Raw genomic sequence first — 19637 nt, forward strand, 5'->3', positions numbered from 1 at the left:
TAAAAACATATAATAGAAAGATTTGTGAAAACCAATAGTTGTTTTTTTTACATACACAAGATAATTATTTTTTTCATAATTCACAACAATGCACAAAACAAATAAACGATAGCAATATCAAACAAACAATTCATAGAGGAGATGATCAGAGGGCCAGTAAGCCCAGAGGAAGTCAACACCTTTAACACAAAATGGAATGCACTCAACAGGGATTGTGGCAACTACTTCCTTCCACATATCTATGATCAATTATTGATAACGCCATTTTCGTCAGCTACCAATAGGAAGCAGCCGACGTCAAAAGTCAAAGCTAGTCATTCAATTTGAGAAAGTGCTGTGACAGTCCCGGGTGACAGTGCTGTGACTCAGCACGAAGCGTCATTGAGGTACGTTAACATCTGTTACGTTTGTTTAAGAACATTTTCATATAAAAAATAGAATATATTCGGAAATGGGGCCGACCGAATTTCACCGACCTTGTGTATTGTAATATTTCCCTGTAATTTGTATTATGCATGGTTTCTTATATCAAAGCTTTCGAGTCTTTTAAGACTTCTAGCAGTGACTCAGGCTATCGTTGCTATACGTTAGCAAACTCGTACTAAATTTCTTGCCTTCACGTTTGATCAGGTGATAAAAATGATAAATGCTGTGCGGCTTTTTATCTGCTTTTCTGTATTTTACTGTCGTTTAACTATTTCTCGCAACACCATACAAAATACCAAGCTTTCTATATTCTTAATTTATTATTGAATTTTTACTCGAATTTAAATTAACGAGAAAAGTGATGTGTAGAAACTTGCCTGGCCATCACCATCTATCACAGAAAACCACGTATTCGCTATGAAATAGAAACGCTCTTTGGTCTGGATGTCCCGGATGGCAATATAATTCAGATACCAACTTTGGTGTTTACCAATGCCGCTATTGTCATGCCAAATTCTCATGTAGTTCAACGTACCCAAGGGCCTGTCAAAACAATTAAATGCATTACTACATTGGCGTCTTGTAATTCGTTATCAATCTAATGTGACAACGGACAGAGGCCAGATATTTAAGGACCCAAATTTACAGGGTTCTTCTTTTGATGAAAGCATAAATTACGCAAGCAGCAAATCAGTAGCAGGCACGTATCATTTACGTATTGAAATCAAAAATAACTTTGGTCTTTCTAGAATTTGATATTTAAATAACAAAGCAGATCTAATGTTGAAAGAAAGTTGATTCTACAGTTACCGAATAGAGCCGGCGGGTGAATGCAATATAGTTGTAATGTGCCATGTTTGGCGAATTTAATATTGCTATTGATTATGAAATGTAGATAAAGGCACATATTTTAAGTTATCTAACAAGTCTGATCAGTTTAAAAACACTTGCATAAGTTAAAACTTGAAACACGAAACGCTCCTCTTGAAAATGGCCACACTGGTTGATATACGCCAATATTGCACTGGCGAGACAAAAATGCTCAAACTACTTATTAAAAAAAAATCAAACAAAAACGATTTTTGCACTGACTTAGTAGTACCATTTTAACCGACTTTGTAAAAATGCTTGAGACTTACTTGCTCACACTCATCAGGAATCTATCAGTGCTGCCTCTGTTGAATACCTTCCTCCTGTCATCTCTGAACATCCTCACTTGTGTCTCATCCTGGTCACCGGATGCGATAAAACTCACCTAGAAAAATTCATGTGGAAGATACGGTTGATGTTCCAAAAATATTAAAAATGCCAAAAATGCAAAATATTGGTGGTGGTGAATATAAAGTAAGGAAAGTACACTTATATTCTAGATCAAAGTAAGCATCTGCAGACCGCCTACCTTTGACTGTGTACCGGCGTTTCTGCGATGACCAGTAACTACCACAATCTCGTAATAATATCTGTCAGTAGGAGAGTTATCTGGTAATGGTGCTACACCAAGCTGTAAATAGTAAGTCACATATCTATTTAACATCATCAACATTTTAAATTAAATCTTATATCGGAACTTCATCATCACCATCATCACCATCATCACCATCATCATCATCATCACCATCATCATCATCATCACCATCATCATCATCATCATCATCATCATCACCACCACCACCACCACCACCATCATCACCACATCATCTTATTGAGTCATCCTCCTATTCATTTCCTTTCCCGTTTATGGTAAATTTGTAATTGATATTCTTATACACGAAAATAAAAAACTTCTTGAATAATTTTTTGTCCCTACATAAAGACAACGATATCTTCACTAAACCTTTGCGGACGTCACCAAGTGTTGAAGACTCTTTAAAAGGTAGTTGTCGTATAAATTATTTTATTGCGAATGTCACGTCATATCATCATTATAATTAAACGGCACCGTGCTGGGAGAGGCTTCTTCGTAAAATACGTGATGAACTACATCGATAAGTGAGTAGTGAGGTGTAGTGAGGGATGTATTAAAGCACTGACCACCCCATCCTTCACCGAGAGATATCGTCTGCCATCTGGATGCCCGAACTGTTCTGAATCTCAGGATGCTTTCAGTTTAATTCATGTATAGTGCACACCCCACCGCACGACTTAGGTGTGTATGGGGTATCTGGGGTGAGGGGCCAGCACCCCTTCCCCACTCTTCAACTTCTCTCGCTACAAGTAAGTTAAAGAAGCCTCGAATGGACGGAAACGACCCATTCCTACCTAACGACTACGTGAAACAGACCAGAGGAAGTAGTCGGGGACAACGGGCACCATCCAAGAGCATAGTACATAAGCATCTTATTTCACGTGTCTGATGCTTTACCGTACCCCTTCACTCTTGTTGTTCCTCATGGGCTATTTGTTCACTCTAGCATTTTATTATTTAAAAAAAAAGCCATGAAGTGAGTCCCTACCAACATGAGATCCTTGTTGTCTGCTCTTCTTGCCCAAATGAATAGAATGATAAAGAACAAGTAAATTGCGATAGTGGTGACATATATGGTGATATTATCCTTGAAGTCTGCATTAGCAAATATATAATCGAAATCTAATGGTGTTGGTGGTACGATCCATGTGCTAGCAAACGATGTTAAATGGTTGCAAAGGCAGCATGTGTAACGATGGTTGGTAGCCACATCAACCTATAACATATATCAAGATTAACATAATTAATTTTCAACTTAGTATATATATTTTAGACAGAGGAAACGTAAGGCCTCGTGAATGTATTCAACGGTATTTTCTATCACATTTAAGTTAACAATTACAATGCCATTATATTTGAAGCAGCGTAAGAGGCTTAACTACGTCGTAAATGAACGTCTCACGTAAAGTAGCATCATTTAAAGAAGGCATAAATGTATCTGTTACGTACCACACATCCACCAGACGACCATATCTGATCAGTTTTCCGCCAAAATGAACACCCAGACGTAAACGTTCGCAACGAATAACTCGATGTGAACTCTCCCGACATGAGCCTCACGTAATCATTAGAATGGTTGCCGCTGTCGTCAATTTCCATCAACCCAATGTAGTATTTGCCTCTATTGTTGCCTATCAATGTGTTGTTCACAAAGAAACTAAACACACTGCTGGATTCGTTTGTACCTGTATGGAAATATGATCATACTTATCATTCAATAATCGTCGGTTATTATGTCTAGAACATTGGGGACAGCGCTTCAGCGGGAAAGGGGGTGTGTATGGATGTAAATAAGAATGTGGTCATGCTGCGGTCAAAGTCTATTTAGTAAAAGGGAAATAACCCAGATTTGTCACCATGGTTGAGCGGTGTTTTTGTGGATAACTAATATATGGTTCTGCTACACTACCCCCTTTCTTTGTCGAATCGCTGTCCCTATTGCGCTGACAAACTAGCAGGGCCACAAACGTACACTACATTCAGGCACAAGACGAGAGTATAATGTTCTAACAGTACTCCTAGTATAGTGGCATTACATCTTCTGTATCTAAGTTCTTCGCTGTTTCGACAACAATTATGTTAAGCAAGATCATGATCATTTTATCATTAACGACCACATAACCCAATTTCACTCATGTGGTTTTTTATTGCTTACCTGGTGATCTCATAGATGTTGGCATTACAAAGACGTCCGCGTATTCATCCACAGTTGGTGGTATCACGTAATTAATAAACACAGCATAACGAATATCTGGACTATCAGCTTTAACTTCTACTGTCACAGATACATTATCCTGAGATATATTAAAGCTGTGATAACTCATGCCCGTGTCATTATGTGGAACAGGAGTATAATGATTCCATGGTGGTTGTTGTGTAGTGGGTCGGGGGATTTTGATGGTGATATCTCGCGATATTTGCTGAACAGGAAGGTGCAATAAATTATTTCCAGCATCTCGTGTATAGTAACTTAATCCCATTAAGTGTGTATCTTCAGATATCCTTTCACTTGTGGAATCAAAGTTGTATGGGTTGAAATCCATCGAATGCCGCTGGTAAAATGGAAAATATCAAAATGTAGATAGGTGGTCTTGAGAATTTCTCTTCCGTAAGGCCAGTAGTATCCTATAGGCTTAACTTTGTTTACATACTCTTGATAATGCTGTTTATAAAATTTACCAGCAACTTTGATTGTTTTTACCAGCTGTTATTTACATCCCGTTTAAGTAGGCCATTACCACTCCAAGATCTATTCTTTAGCTTAGTTTTATCGACATTCGTCATCTTCATATTAAACCATTTTAGAAAGGAGTATTAAGATTATAGCTTTGCGTGGGATTAAGGAAGACTACTTATTTCCCCTCTAAAGCTAAATCGTGGTTACCTAGACTATTAAGACTAAATCTGACCTCTCCATTTTCTGATGTTAAAACCTATGCCTATAGCTACCATGGCTACGGAGAATCACATTGTCCTGACACCTAGAGTTGGGTTCTCAAAAAATACATTATACACGGATGTGCCCGTTGAGTCTAAAAACAACCGGTTTTCTCGATAGTTGCTTTCCCCACCCATTAATATACTGCAGGATTCGGGCATTAATTGGTATACCAAGATTGCTGAAAATACATCACAGAACTTGAGCAGATACCCGTATATCATAAAACACGGGTCTACCCCGGACCTGACATATCACAATGAGTCGGTTTATTCAAGGTGTATCTTACCATAACATCCATGACATCATTAACACCTATACCAGATCCAACTAGATCATTTATTGACGGTACATCAAAGGACCCTTGTCCTTCAGTAAGTTGCCGGTTTGTTAGTTGAGCAGCTATACTGCGTTCTACTGTCAGCGTTATGCCATTGGCGGTATTCAAGGAGTATGGTGGTTCTCGTGGTACTTTATTCTTGGCCAAAGTTTGTTCCAATTTTTCGAAGGATTCATCCAGATTTCTTAAGAGCTGACTCGCCTGCAAAGAATACTATGTTTAGATTAATCAACTATGCAAGAGTTTTGTTAAAATACTTACAATAATACATCATGAACGATTTCTGGTTATCATTGATTTTGACAAATATAGGTTTAGGACCCTTGATCTAAAGTCCTGTACTCTACCAAGTGGGTCAGATACAAGATAACTTTTAATCTACTAGTAATTCCATTCTATCACTTTGATCCTTATTTTTCACGTTTGTGTAAACAAAACAAAGTGTTTGGGGCTTGTCAACAATATATAATACCTGCGTTCTTTTCATTTCCAATGTATTTTCAGATATAGTTCCTGCCGCATCAAACCCTGTCGTTGTGTCTGCAAAGAAGAAAACAGTATTAGAACAAATTACTGGAATTATTGGAAAGTCACAAGCTGAATATATCTAGAGGGAATGAAAATGGTGCAACAATCTGGTCGGTAAAGTCCAGACAGCAGACGCTGAGTACAGATACTAGTTTACACACTAGGTCATAAATGAGATGAGAGTCTACTCTCAAGGAACATCAAGTCACCTTATTATATTGATGTAGTGACTAAAAGGAACACTCTGGCAATCACAACATTATGATGAATTGACATTATCGACCATAAAAAGTTTAAACTCACCAACAGTTTCTTCAACAAGCTGAATGACATTACTATAGCTTCCTTCACCACTTGCTTCGAATGCATCCATCGCATGCATTGGAGTGGTTATTGAATCGTGACTTCCCTGTCAATCAAAAATTAAAGGAAACAATGATCAGGCAATGTATAGAAAGAAATTCTGCAGGTGCGTATGCAATGCCAATTTTTAATTTATAATATTCAGTATGTTTAATTCTCAATATAATATTGGTGATACGAACAACCGGGATGAACAACCGTATTACTTTTGTGATTCCATCTAAACAATATGCATTAGCTTACAAGTGCCTTACTAAAAGAATGTTGCATTTCATTAACTAATTGGGTGGTAATAACTCATTTAATCAAACGGCCCCTGTATGATTATGATATGCCACGTAGTGAGACTGTCAACATTTGACAATTAAAATACCTCAGGGGAAGATCATTTCCAAAGAACTACAAAACTGCACAGTAAGTTATCTTATGTACTTAATGACCAATCTGGATTGTGTATACTGACTCTTGCTGTGTGAAAACCTGTTTAGTGGTCACCTCAGTATTCAGGTAGAAAACATCAGGGGGAGGCTCAGGTTGTGAGGTAAAAATGCCAACCTTTCTTAAGGCACAGGTAACGTATTGTCCATATGTGAATCAAAATAATAATTGTAGATGGACTCAGTTTTCGCTTTATTATGGACCATAAGCCACACAATACCTTATACAGATTTGTTATGCTGTCAAGAATATTAGCTCCAACACGATACACTTCATTTTGGTCAACTGACGACGCCAGTTCGTCATACGTTGATACCATAGTCTCTGCTATACTTCCTAGCGCAGTCTAAATTTAAAGAATATGAAAACAAATTAACTAACGTCAAGTGAAACAAAAAACACCGCGTATCGATACCGATGTTAATTGTTACAGCATTTCCATGAATGTGCTCTATATAATTATTCAGAATTTGTATTGTATTATATTGTAAAAAAAAATCCAAAAACAGAAACAAAAACAAAACAAAAACCAAACAAAACAAAAAAACAAAGCAAAAACAAAAACAAAACAAAACAAAAAGCAAACAAAAAGCAAACAAAAAGCAAACAAAAAGCAAAAACAAACAAATGAAAAAAACCAGAGAAACAGAAAAGCAAAACATTGCTCTTCGTAATTAAACACGTTGAAGACATTGATATTCCGTAAAGGAAAAAGAAATAAGGGAGGAATTTGAAGAGCTACTTACTAATGTTTGGTGAGAGAGTTCGTCTGTGGCCGAAGTCAAGACACTGGTAGACCCAGATACCAGCAAGATATCGGCCACGGAGTCCATACTGGAGGTTGATAATAACGTGGTTAAATCTCGTCGTACCTATAATTGTATTACAGCAATATGATTATTAGAGCTTTACATTACCAAAGACAGAATTACGAAGACTTTTAATAAGACACCGTCTGTTCTGAAGCAACAGTTTCTAATTGACCTCTTCGGTAAATCCCATAAGCCTTTGCGAATAGATATGTGATGTCGTCACGCCGATGCGCACATCCTTACTGCGCACTTCGCGACCTTGACATGCGCAGTAACGATGCTCGCTAAAGGATGTGCACATTTGCGTGACGTCAAATGACGACATCTCAGGTATATTCGCAAAGCCTTATGGGATTTACCGAAAGTCACTCCCAAAAGCGCGCTTGGTTTTGTTTATAAATGATGACACTTATATTATACTATCTTCTGAAGTTCACGTGTATTGCTCATCCAAAAGACGACGTTGCAATTGCTTGCATCTTTTCCTCTAAACATGTCAAATGGCTTGAATATGGCTTAACAAGATTTTTAACAATAAGAAGATATAGAGTCCTAAATAAGTAGGAATACTTATTACTACTTGCTACTTTTCACTGTTAACTTACATACGCCCGTGTTACCCTTGCCAACTCCCGTTGTTGCGCCAGACTCAGTGGTTTCGTAGTTGTTCCTTGGTTCTGAAAATGTTTTTATGTCAATTTTTAGTAAATTTAGTAAACAAACATTATATAACAAAGGCAGTAAACATTTGTAAGTATTTTTTAATCAATATGATTTCTCACCCATTTGTATTGTTGCATTGTTTTAATTTCTTTACAACTTTGTTCAATTTTCATTTTCACAGTAATGTTATTTGCTGCAAAACAAACTATAATATCAAACGACACATTTCGTCGAAGGCCGCGAATTATTCCGATGAATATGTCTTCGCAGAATTTATAACTTTACTTACGGTAACATTTTGAGACAAAGTTGTAGCAGCTGTATCTGTTGTTGTATATAGTTGTGGTATAGCTGCAAAGACAAATTATTGGAGTCATTATGTTACTTCTGCCTAATATAGTTTGCTTTATCACATCACAACGGGAATTCATCCTGTTGCCTCTTTACCTCACATGACAACTTTTTGTGTAGTAAAGAAGTTAGGAAGTCACCATCTCACTTTAACCACCAATACAAACATACACATTTCATACCAAATATATCACACCACAGAAATTGTTTCTTCCTTTGTTCATCAAAGTTACATGTTTTACATTATGGTATTGGTTCGACCACACAGGCAGAAAAAGGCACCAATAGTTGACAGTCACTGCATGGGGCATTATGCTGCAGACACTGTCTGACTGAATGAGTTAGTGCCATCATTTGGGTGAGAAAAGGCGGTGCAATATTCTTAAAACTTCTGATTACATTTGAACTGATATGTTGTTGACCATTCATGTGACGATCCATTATCGTAAGAACGGTTCCATTTTACTTTGTTTTCAATTGATTATTTATCATGAAAACAAATATACTCACAATCAAGATAATTGAGTTCATTTAGTATGGACGCATCTAGTAGAATTTGCCAGTTTATCGCGTGTGAATCGTCTTCAATTATCAACTCATCATACAGCGTGCCCCGGTCTAGGTCATCATTTGTTATGCTAAATAGTTGACGTGTAGCATCTTCTGATAAGCTCACCTTCAACATGTAAAAATTTTATAGTCTTGTTATTATTGGCCATTGTTTGCAATTACTTTAATTAAAAGAGCAATTCGTGATCCACAGCATCACCCCCCCACTTTTCTAAAACAAACCTCCCGGGGGGCACTCACATGTTAAGCTGGTACGGGTATGTGCGGCGCTCAAGTGTCCCTTTTTCAGGCTCTCCGGCAGTTCCTTAAGCCACACATTTGGATCTGCTCCAGTTCTTTGAGCCTCAAACTCTGAATTGTAGCTCTTTAAGCTCAAATTTGGAAATAATTTAGAAATTTTTAGCTCAACAGCCTAAAATTTGGCCCTAATTTCAGTTCTTCAAGCCCCTATTTTGCCCGAAAATCAGTTCTTAGTTCCCAAAGTTCGAGCGCCCGCGCCGCACACCCCTACCAAAATTTAAGTTGAGTGCCCCCCCCCCAACCTCTGGCTACATAATGGGTCTGTACAAAAAAATTCTTGCAGATTAATTCGTTTAGCAAAGATATCGTGAAATTTGAATTTGGTATACCAGAACGAAATTACAACACAACACATTATCTATGGAGTAGTGTAATATACATATTCATGCCTAACTCGCAAACGCAAAATCGGAATGAAATGAAATTTTGGGGATAAGCTTTTTTTCGTGGATATCCACTGAAAAATGTCATAAAAAGAGGATGCTAAGATCACGAAATACTCCTTTAATGTATATGATATAATGCTTTACGAGTTGTTCAGGTATTTATGTAATAAAATTATCGATGCAATTTTTATATAGTCAACCTGTTTCAGCCAATATCGCCTCATGATTACGTCACCGGATGCCATCGTAGTTTATTGTATTAAACAACAGCCTATTAACCTAGTATCGGTCCCAGTCGATTTGCGCTCCTTCGTCACTAAACAAACCGTCTGGCGACAATCCGTGAAATGACGATCGCTGAGTGGTTAATGAATTTCCAAATAAAACTGTTTTCGATTGGGTATAGGACGTGACTTGTGTCAGTGACACTAAACATCATAGGGCCCCACTATTTGTAGATGCCGCAAACCTCAAATTATACGCTAGCTTAGCAGCTACTGAGGCGCCAATTGTCTGATATCCTCTTTCATGTCAGCGACTCGCAGCGCGTACTCACGTACGTTGTGTGGATTTATGTAACTGCATAGCTGCCCATCAACCGCTGAAGTCCAGGGCTGATTGACAGCCGATTCTCAGTCTTAACATTTTATGATGGCCATGATTGGCCAATCAGAAAAGACGTACAATGAGGTTGTTGCCAGACGGTTTGTTTAGTGACGGAGGAACACAAACCGGCTGGGACTGAGACAACCTATTAACCCAGCAATCTGAGATGCGCATTCCATTAATACCGTATTGAGATAGAAGTATGCGGCTTTTAACCATTAGAAGTGGTAATACCTTAACAAAATAGTGGTACGACTCTCTTCTGAAACCTAACAATATTGACATCCCAGCTCTTCCCCATCCGACTCATTAGCTCAGTTGGTAGAGCATCGGTCCGGTGATCCTAAGGTTTCAGGTTCAAATCCTGGATTGTCAGTGAAATTTTTTAACTGGCTGACATTTATGTATGTGGAGACTTGTTACCCATAAAAGAGACTTGTATTTCAATATCTGTTGGTTAATATTAATCTTCAAATACCTGAGGTAAATCTGATGTTGGATTTTATGTGGAAGTCCATAATCAATGGTAACGAATGGGGTATCCATTATTTTGATCCCGGGGGGTGTCACTCCCATTGTGGCCTGTACACCATCCGCGATAATCAGCTTTTGAAAAGCACCCTAAACAAGGATTTAACCCTTGGCTAAAACGATACCCTAAACACGGATTTTCTTCCTTACATCAAATTTCATACCCTAAATTTCATTTCCGCGTATTAGCAATTGCAATTTTGCTACCCTTTTTCCAATATTTCATGTTTTTGACACCCTAAACACGTTACGCGCGTATCGTGCCTACCCACGAAAAACTACCCTTTTTACGCGTTTTCATTATCGCGGATGGTGTACAGGCCACAATGGGAGTGACCTCCCGGGAATTTGATTCAGCTTGTGTATGACACGAATTTCAACTTCAAGATAACTCGCCCTGAAATTTCTCCCATATTGGATGGCGTTAACAATACTTACGGTAATTTGGCCCATAACGTGTGTGGTGGTTGCATCCAAGGAATCAGTGACTCTAACGGCAACATTCCATACGAAGTCCTCAGTAGCAAGGCCAACAGGAGGGGCCACTGTTACACTTGGTGAATTTCCAAATGTAAGAACCTTGATGATGGAACTACTTGAAGATTCCACTGTGAATGGAAAATAAATTCTTGCTGGTAAAGAGACCCGTTAGTCTTACCGCATACGGTATAGCACATACGATTTGTGGACTTCGCGTCTGTTTCTTTTGTGCTTTAGGTATGTCATTTGTATTAATTAAATAAATTTATTATGAATTATGCAGTGAATGGTATTTTTGTGTCATCAAAGTGTCTTTTGTTTGAATAAAAAGCATATAAAACGTGACACAGTTATAAATTCCCGAGTTATGATATAACATGTATACATAACTCAAAGAATGTTAATCCATATTGTCGAAAGAGATAAGTCCTTGTGTTTCCTGCAACAATAACGTAAATGTAATTTCACATACCATAAAATTCATACTGCACAATGCCATCATCATCCGTCCAATCAGAACACTGGATCGTGATCGTTTCAAACACTGCAATATTATTTGGGGTTATAGTACAATCGCCAGGGACAGGAGGCGGATTCAGAGTGGCTTTCATCTGCGATACACCTACGTCTCCGTTTGTGTCTGTCGCTTCAACTATGAAATATATTTCAGATCCTTCTGGTATTAGACTGAATACGTCTCTACCGAGGAACATGCTTGATGTAGAAATACCTGCAGAAAATAAATATTATACAGGCACAGCACCTAGACGTTAATCCACAAGCTTCAGCACTCTTTACAGGTTGTCATTGTCCACTACCACCCACATTTTTCCATAAACCATTTAGCAGCAACTCAGGGACTTAGAGATAAGAAGCACACACCCTAAAAATTCCACAATAGACCTTTACAGCCAGGATCGTACAAGTTATATCGACAATAAAGTGGTTCCTTGTTCAGGGGAATTTCAACCTAACTCAATTTTTACACGAGAGCGTACTAACCACTGCCAGCGTCCGCACCCACAACCTCAGGCTCTTGCACCATAGTCGAACGCCTAATCGACTTAGTTAATTTGACTTCCTAGCAATATTTAAGAAGACAAACCATATATATATATATATCAATGTACTCTGTACTAATATAATCTACATTAATGCTGAATTTAACTAACACAATTTGATTAACTTTACTTTGACATATCTTCTTTCCGTTTATACTTTGATTATTTCGAAAATGTTGTGGTATTAATAAAGAGCGCAGTCGCCACAGTCGACCATATCGTGAATCCAGAGCTATGGGACGAATGTAATCCAATCTAATCTAATCTAATATTAGCTAATATAACCTTACCAAATCTAATCTAAACTGAATCTAATCAAATATAATCTAACCTAACTGAATCTAATTTGTTCTAATCTAATCGAACTTAATCTAATCTAATCTAACCCACGGTTGGTTGATGTGGTCATTTATAAATTATAAAAAAACAAGAAACATTATATAATGTTCCATTCTAGAGCTGGACAATATCAACAGTTATCATACTAATGCAGATATATTTTAAAGCTTTTAAGCTTATAAGCTCTTAAAAGAGAGATTTTCGTTTCTATATCAATCAAATTTTCATTCTATATATAAACTGTACATTAGTGTGGAAATTGAGGGCGCCATTTACATATATTTTTTAAATTCAAATTAGCCAAATAATATGACTTATTCCTTATGTCATGATAAAAAAGTTTTGAAAATTTCCTTGTCATTTGTTAGTATTTTTCTAGTGTTCTAATACCATTATACAAATGTCTGCCCCTTGTAAACATGCAAACAAGATTTAAGATAAATGGCGCCATCATTGTTCAACATTACTTTAAAATTACACAGTTTTACATTACATCAAACAATCGTGAACCATATGTTTCGCCCAATATAATGCATACCTTCGAGACGGTCATCCTGATGTGACTCCTCCATTGAAGATGGTTGTCAATTTGGACACCTTGTCTAACCAAATCTAACCTAACCTAACTGAATCTAATATAATCTAATCTAACTGAATAATCTGATCAGGATGTTCACCTACGTTTGTTTCAATAGGACGTTATTTCCTTGAGGTATAAATTTACTACAAGATTACTTGTGTTGTACATTCATCATATTGATGATGATGCAGGTTACAAGCTGAAGTAAGAAAACTGATTACATTATGGTGGTAACTGCCATGAAAAAGAATAGTTTGACTAACCCGTTGCATAATCGCGCCATCCAACAGGTTCTATGAGGTCGTTTCCACTTTTTATTGTTAGCGTCCATTCATACGACTGAATATCGCAATCGTCTTGGCAATCTACTTCTATACGGAAATCTGAAGTAGGATTGATGATTTGAACATCAAAATTGTGGCGACATGTGGTCCCTGCATTACACCTGTAAAGTGAGTCAAACAAACAAGCATTAAACCAAGCACGTAACCCAGCCACAACCATGTGTAAGCATCCAACCAAAAGACAATAACAAACAAAAGCAACCGATCAAAATATCACAAACACGTCAGCTTACACAAAGTTTTGAATTAAAATTACACACTGGAACTTACATTTTGCAACTTCCTACGTTGCATCTGAAACCATCAGACTTCATCAGGTCATGTGACACTTTGTGACGGCTAGGGGTCGTTTTGATGGCCCGGTCCCATGCGTGAGATATGTCTCAGTCCCCCTTTCTTATTAAGTGACGGCTGCTCTACTCTGTCCCAGATGGCTTCCTTGATGCCTTTCCTATGCTATACTACTTCTCCTTATCAAGAGTCACTGCGTCCTCGGGTGTCAATATTATGACCAGCGAGTCCGTTACCTGATGAAGTCTGATGGTTTCAGACACAACGTAGCAAGTTGCAAATAATGTTCCAGTATTTGATTTAATTCAAAACTTTGTGATTCTAACGACTGGATATTACGTTAGCTTACGTGATACTGGGTTCCGGAACGTCCCCTTCCTCTATTTTAACCAATAAAGTTGCCCGTCCTTCTCTGGTATCTTTTGTAATAACCACCATAATCTCGTAAGTCACTTCTGCTGTCATTCCAACAGTATCCAAATTATAGGTGCTGCTTATGTAGTCCAGTCTGCCAGGACCTGTAAAGGAATATGATTGCATTTGTTGCGGCTCTTAATTAACGTACATACATTCCTTGCTCTGGACATCCAATCACATAAAAATGATTCAGTCAACTATTTACTATTTAAAACATTTACTAATACTTTATTTACCTCCCGATCACAATATTTATAGTAGGCTAATGGGATGATTTATGAGGGTTTTCTTTTGTTTTTCTTTTGTCAACAATGATATCAATACCTGTTCTAAAACAACCAGTCCCATACAACGGGTTTTGTGGATCGATGTCATCAGGAATGGGGTTCTCGTCAAGAAACCCTCCGTAAACTAAAGGCCATGGTTCCCCCACTCGTCTACAGAAGAACTTGATTTTATCAAATATCTAAAATCAGATGGAAATAAAAGAGAACATAAGTAAAAAACTTAGAACCACTTTTGTTTGAAATGTTAACTCAATGTCAGACTAGAATATGTAGAATATTAATCATTCGTTTTTCAAAATATTTTATTATATATAATAACTTACTTGGGGCCCAGCTGGGTCCTGATCAGGATCAACCGACAAAACTCCTGGTTGCAATAGAAGAAGTTGACCACGTCCCTTTGTAATTAACGTAGTTTGTCCTGGTACGATAATGACGTCAATATCAGAAGGCTCAAGGTAAACATATTCCTCAGCACGGAGATGGAAGATCTCTCCGTTTGTATAAACAACCTTGACTCTATGAGTAAAACGAAACAGTCCATAACTTATCGCATAGAAAGGAGGGATTCTTATTTCGCTTGTATCTGCATTACTAACAAACATTGCGTTATCTTCTGGTAGATCAGTCAGTAAAATGTCCTCAAATAGGTCGTCACCAGATGATACATTAAGCTGTTGGATATCCCATGTTCTAATCACGTGATCCACCTGACAGACGTGGCCAAGTTTAGTGACGGCTTCAATTACTACATTATCTTTGCGATGGACACGCCTTGGCTCTCTCCATGAAGGGCTTCTATTTCGAATGGTCAGTGAAGGCTGTCCACAATAGTAAGCTGATACTATTATTAGGGTAACAACCTCATAGTCTGAAACTAAGTTCCATCCGTATAGGCTGATGTAGAATGACCCATTGGTTGTGTAGATGTGGTTGATGATAGAAGTAGTGGCGAAGTCTAGAGTCCCTTCCCAGAGTGCATCTGGATACGGGTTATCACATGATTGACAGGTGTATACTGAGGTATTACTTCCGTCTCCATAATCGATCATCAATGAAGAGTTCGATCCAAGGTCAGTTATATCGATTTGGATTGATCGTGGTTGATCTGCCTGGGTTAAACCCAAATCTGTTACCGTAATTCCTTTGATATTGCCATATAGTATTACGTCAAAATCAACTTGTGGGGTAGTACCAAAGACATTGTCAGCATAGCAGTATACATGGTACCGTCCAGGCTGAAAAAAGGAGAAACGCGAATGTTTAAAACAGTCCCAGGTTTTCTCTTATACCGTAAAACCTCTTCTACAAGCATATATAGTGTTTTTGATGAAAGCTAAATACGAAACTATCGTAAATATACCAATACAAAATATTGGTCTTACAATAATACTTGTTCAAATATGCTTGGATCTGTCATTTATTTGCCCAAACTCCATAAAGGCACCGGGATTAATTTAGCTTTCATCAGAAGCACTCTATATGCTTGTAGACGAGGTTTTACGGTATTAAATGTATTTTTAAATCCTTGAATCAAAATTTAACTAATCTGGATTAAATTAATCAATTTTATAGATTGAAATTCTAATCCATAACATTAATTAAATAGATTCGATTGAAATGGACACTAATCCAAAATAAGATTTGGGAAACTGGGTCGCCACCTTACAATTGGCACACTAATTTTGATTTTTGTCGCCACTGATTTCAGCTTTTATTACAATTGATGTACATAATTCCGGCACTGAGGTTACATTTAATTGATACACTAGTTTTGATTTTCCCGGCACTGAGTGTTTGCTTTACATACATTTGATACACTAATGTTGATTTTCCCGGCACTGGGTTTTCACTCTACGTACAATTAAAGCACTAATTATGTTGATTTTTCCCGATACTGGGCTTCCAATCTACATGCAATTGATACACTAACGTTGATTTTCCCGGCACCGGGTTTTCACTCCTCATACAATTGATGCACTAATAATGTTGATTTTCCCGAAACTGTGTCCACTCTATATTCAATTGATACACTAATGTTGATTTTCCTGGCACTGGGTGTATGCTCTACATACAATTTCTACACTAATGTGGATTTTCCCGGCACTGGGTGTTTGCTCTACATACAATTGATGAACCAATGTTGAATTTCCCACCCTGTGGTTCTGCTCTATATACAATTGATGTACTAATATTGCTTTTTCCGGCACAGGGTTTCCACTTGGATGTACTAATGGTGACTTTCCAGGCACTGGGTTTCTGTGCATTAATTCACATTGCTCGGAATAGCACCTTACCATGATATTCTGTTAACCACATATTTATCGTAGAATGGAGACCAAATGTGTCAGTTTTGCTGACCCCTGAACGTTTTTTCATGATGTCGAAACAAAATGCATAATGAGTTAAAATTAATAGCTGGATGCAATCTTTACCTGAGTAAATTGGTAGGACATTACAGGTTCTTGTAACAATGTCTCTGAGCCCTCCACGCCGTATAAATAGTCAACATCAGAGCCTTCAAGATAAATATAAATTAATCAAAACAATTGCATTAATTTTGTGTAACATATATTCTAAATTGCATGTTTGACGGTAAAAAAGGAGAAAATATTGACAGGAAAATAAATAAAAAATAAACAAATATATGAAAGAAAATCATATCATGAACTAATGTTTGGTTATGAAATATGCTTGACAAAACAAATCAGTATGTATCAACTTACCAGCATCTATTGTATGCACAAAATAAACCGGCGAATCCACAGGAAAAATATTGCTATGTCCACCTTTTCCAGGAACAAGTTCACCAGTTATGGAAAGTGGCCGATACATTGGAGAACAGGTGTGGTTTGCAATTGCTTCTACCAGGGTTACCTGGGAATGAAGGATTTCACAAACAGGCCATTATCGTGTGGGATTACCACTCATTATGGAAAGTATTCCTTTTACCGCACCTTTTCATTATCAGGATTTACGACGACGACGACGACGACGATGATGATGATGACGATGGCGACGATGACGATGATAATGATGATGATGATGATGACATATAAAATTGAACATACTGACGAAGATGATGATGACAATGATGATAATGATATTGATAACGATGATGTTGATGATGATTACGACGATAATGATAACATAGAAAACAAAAATAATGCCGAAGAAGATGATGATGATGATGATGATTATGATGAGGATGTTGATGAAGATGGTGATGATGATGATGATGATGATGATGACAAGAAGGAGGAGGAGGAGGAAGAAGAAGAGGAGGAGGAGGAAGAGGTGGAGGAGGAGGAGGAGGAGGTTCATCATCATGAAGATCATTTCGATAATGAGTCTTATACTCCTAAATCTAATTACCATAATTCAAAGAAGTACCACTTACTGAAACGTTGTAGATTTCCTGACTGAATCCATTGGTCACAATTACATAAATATCGTAAGTGGCGGGTAATTGAAACCCAACAGACACGGGCATGTTAGTACCACTCGTAACAAGATTCAGCTCCAAGGGATCCGCTGTATTTATACTGCTGTAAGATCCCGCGGTAACATACGTGTTGCTAGCAACCAGTTCACCGTTAGCGAATGTGTGCCACACAAGAAAATCCACATCTGTGGAGAATAATAGTCGACGTTTCTACATGCATTTCATATATATGATATATCAAACAGTAGCAGCTTCGTTAATTGTGAACACATATTGTACAGTAGATTATATTTTCTACTTCCTCCTCTTCTTCATCTTCGTTCTCTTCTTCTACTTCTTCTTATTCTCTTGCCCTCTCTTCTCTTCGTGCATTATTTTCGATAACACGACATGGATATGTATACGTATATAAAAAGGATCAGAATAAGATGAAAAATAATTAAAACAACAATAGACAATAACAATAGTATTATTTAAACAGATCGAGTTTCAATTTCCAGTTAAAAGTACAAAGTTGTAAGACGTTTCACCTGTTTCGGGATACACATATGGAATCGGATCTCCACCACTTAAAGTGACGTAATACTGGTGTCTTTGCACTGGATATAAGACTTGTACAACACCAGTCTGGTTAACAGGTGGGTCCCATTGGTTCCAGGCTGTGACGGTAATCGTAACGTTGCCACGGATATGGTCGTAAATATGTGTGAGTTCGTCATACTGAGATGCATTGGAAGCTGGAATGGGAGCAAATAAATCTTATGATTATTGAATTATTGAACACATTAAAATGCATTTGAAATGAAATATTGGCATTTACGATACGGTCAAAATTCGGCTTGACGCATTTCTATATGGCTAATATGAACATTGGACATCAACTTGATTATCAAAACACCTACCTAGCCTCAGAGAGGTTGCATCGGTGCCATCTCCCCAATCCCATGAGAAGTGAACTTGATTACCCGTCTCTAGCCATGCCCTAACAGTAACACTTTCTTGCTGGGCTATCACGGTCTTTGGAAGTATGTCAATTGTTAGTCCTATTATTGGAGAAAACCAATCCGCGTTAATGGTAATGAAACATGAGCGCTATTCAAAGTAGTTCTATCACAAGAATATTTACAAGACCATCAAGCATATTAGGTAATTCGTCGCGGGAGTAGGTATCCCTGAATTGGACTTACGGTTCCTGATATATGAATCTCTTTAAGTTGCAGATATAGAAATGACTTAAAAACAGTTGCTATTATTGATCATAACCATAACATCGACTTAAGCGAGAAAACCCACATTTGCATTCAGACTTTTCATGAAATATTTGCAAATATAGGTTCATACAATAAATTTGATAGCTGGATGTTTTTGTCAAAGTCTGAAAACCCGTAGCATGGCATTAGACATTTGATTGAACAAAAATGCATATACAAAAGATCGCAACAACAATACCTGATATTGTGTCATTGTTCAACTCAACATACGCCTGAACAACGGCACCCTCTGCTGATAAGCTGTTCACAACAGCCGATACAACGTAAACGCCAGGTACTATCAAAGAATCCTGATAAGATGTTACAAGAGGCTGACTAAGAATCCCTCGCAGGAAATGACGTCTTCTGATTTCAACCCAACCAGTGACGCTTATCTCCGATGGTTCGTCATCTGGAGGGATCTCA

The 19637-nt window shown here is 37.6% G+C and overlaps 1 protein-coding gene across 1 annotated transcript; it reads right to left on the minus strand.

Moving 5' to 3' along the window:
- Positions 1–767: 767 nt before the first annotated feature.
- On the minus strand, positions 768–18694 carry LOC140170854 (polycystin family receptor for egg jelly-like). The gene is made up of 24 exons (XM_072194066.1): positions 18492–18694; positions 17917–18146; positions 17243–17393; positions 16952–17034; positions 14840–15754; positions 14554–14695; positions 14162–14330; positions 13441–13622; positions 11670–11927; positions 11156–11325; positions 8835–9000; positions 8263–8324; positions 7916–7987; positions 7245–7370; positions 6719–6844; positions 6001–6106; positions 5642–5709; positions 5119–5370; positions 4047–4443; positions 3341–3576; positions 2880–3107; positions 1826–1927; positions 1566–1681; positions 768–969 (listed from the first exon to the last, which is right to left on the minus strand). The coding sequence occupies exons 2-24, from the start codon at positions 18007–18009 to the stop codon at positions 768–770; spliced, it is 4422 nt and encodes a 1473-aa protein (XP_072050167.1). The 5' UTR covers positions 18010–18146; positions 18492–18694.
- Positions 18695–19637: the final 943 nt, after the last annotated feature.

Source organism: Amphiura filiformis, chromosome 15, assembly GCF_039555335.1.
Source record: "Amphiura filiformis chromosome 15, Afil_fr2py, whole genome shotgun sequence".
Classification (NCBI taxonomy): Eukaryota; Metazoa; Echinodermata; class Ophiuroidea; order Amphilepidida; family Amphiuridae; genus Amphiura; species Amphiura filiformis.

Bases quoted from the DNA above. Each gene is read 5' to 3' on its own strand.
- LOC140170854 (XM_072194066.1), bottom strand. From the start codon at position 18,009: ATGCCCGTGTCTGTTGGGTTTCAATTACCCGCCACTTACGATATTTAT. The intron at 7,371-7,915 runs GTAAGTTAACAG...ATACAATTATAG, and splicing joins CAAGGGTAACACGGGCGTAT to GTACGACGAGATTTAACCAC. The intron at 3,108-3,340 runs GTACGTAACAGA...TATATGTTATAG, and splicing joins GGTCGTCTGGTGGATGTGTG to GTTGATGTGGCTACCAACCA.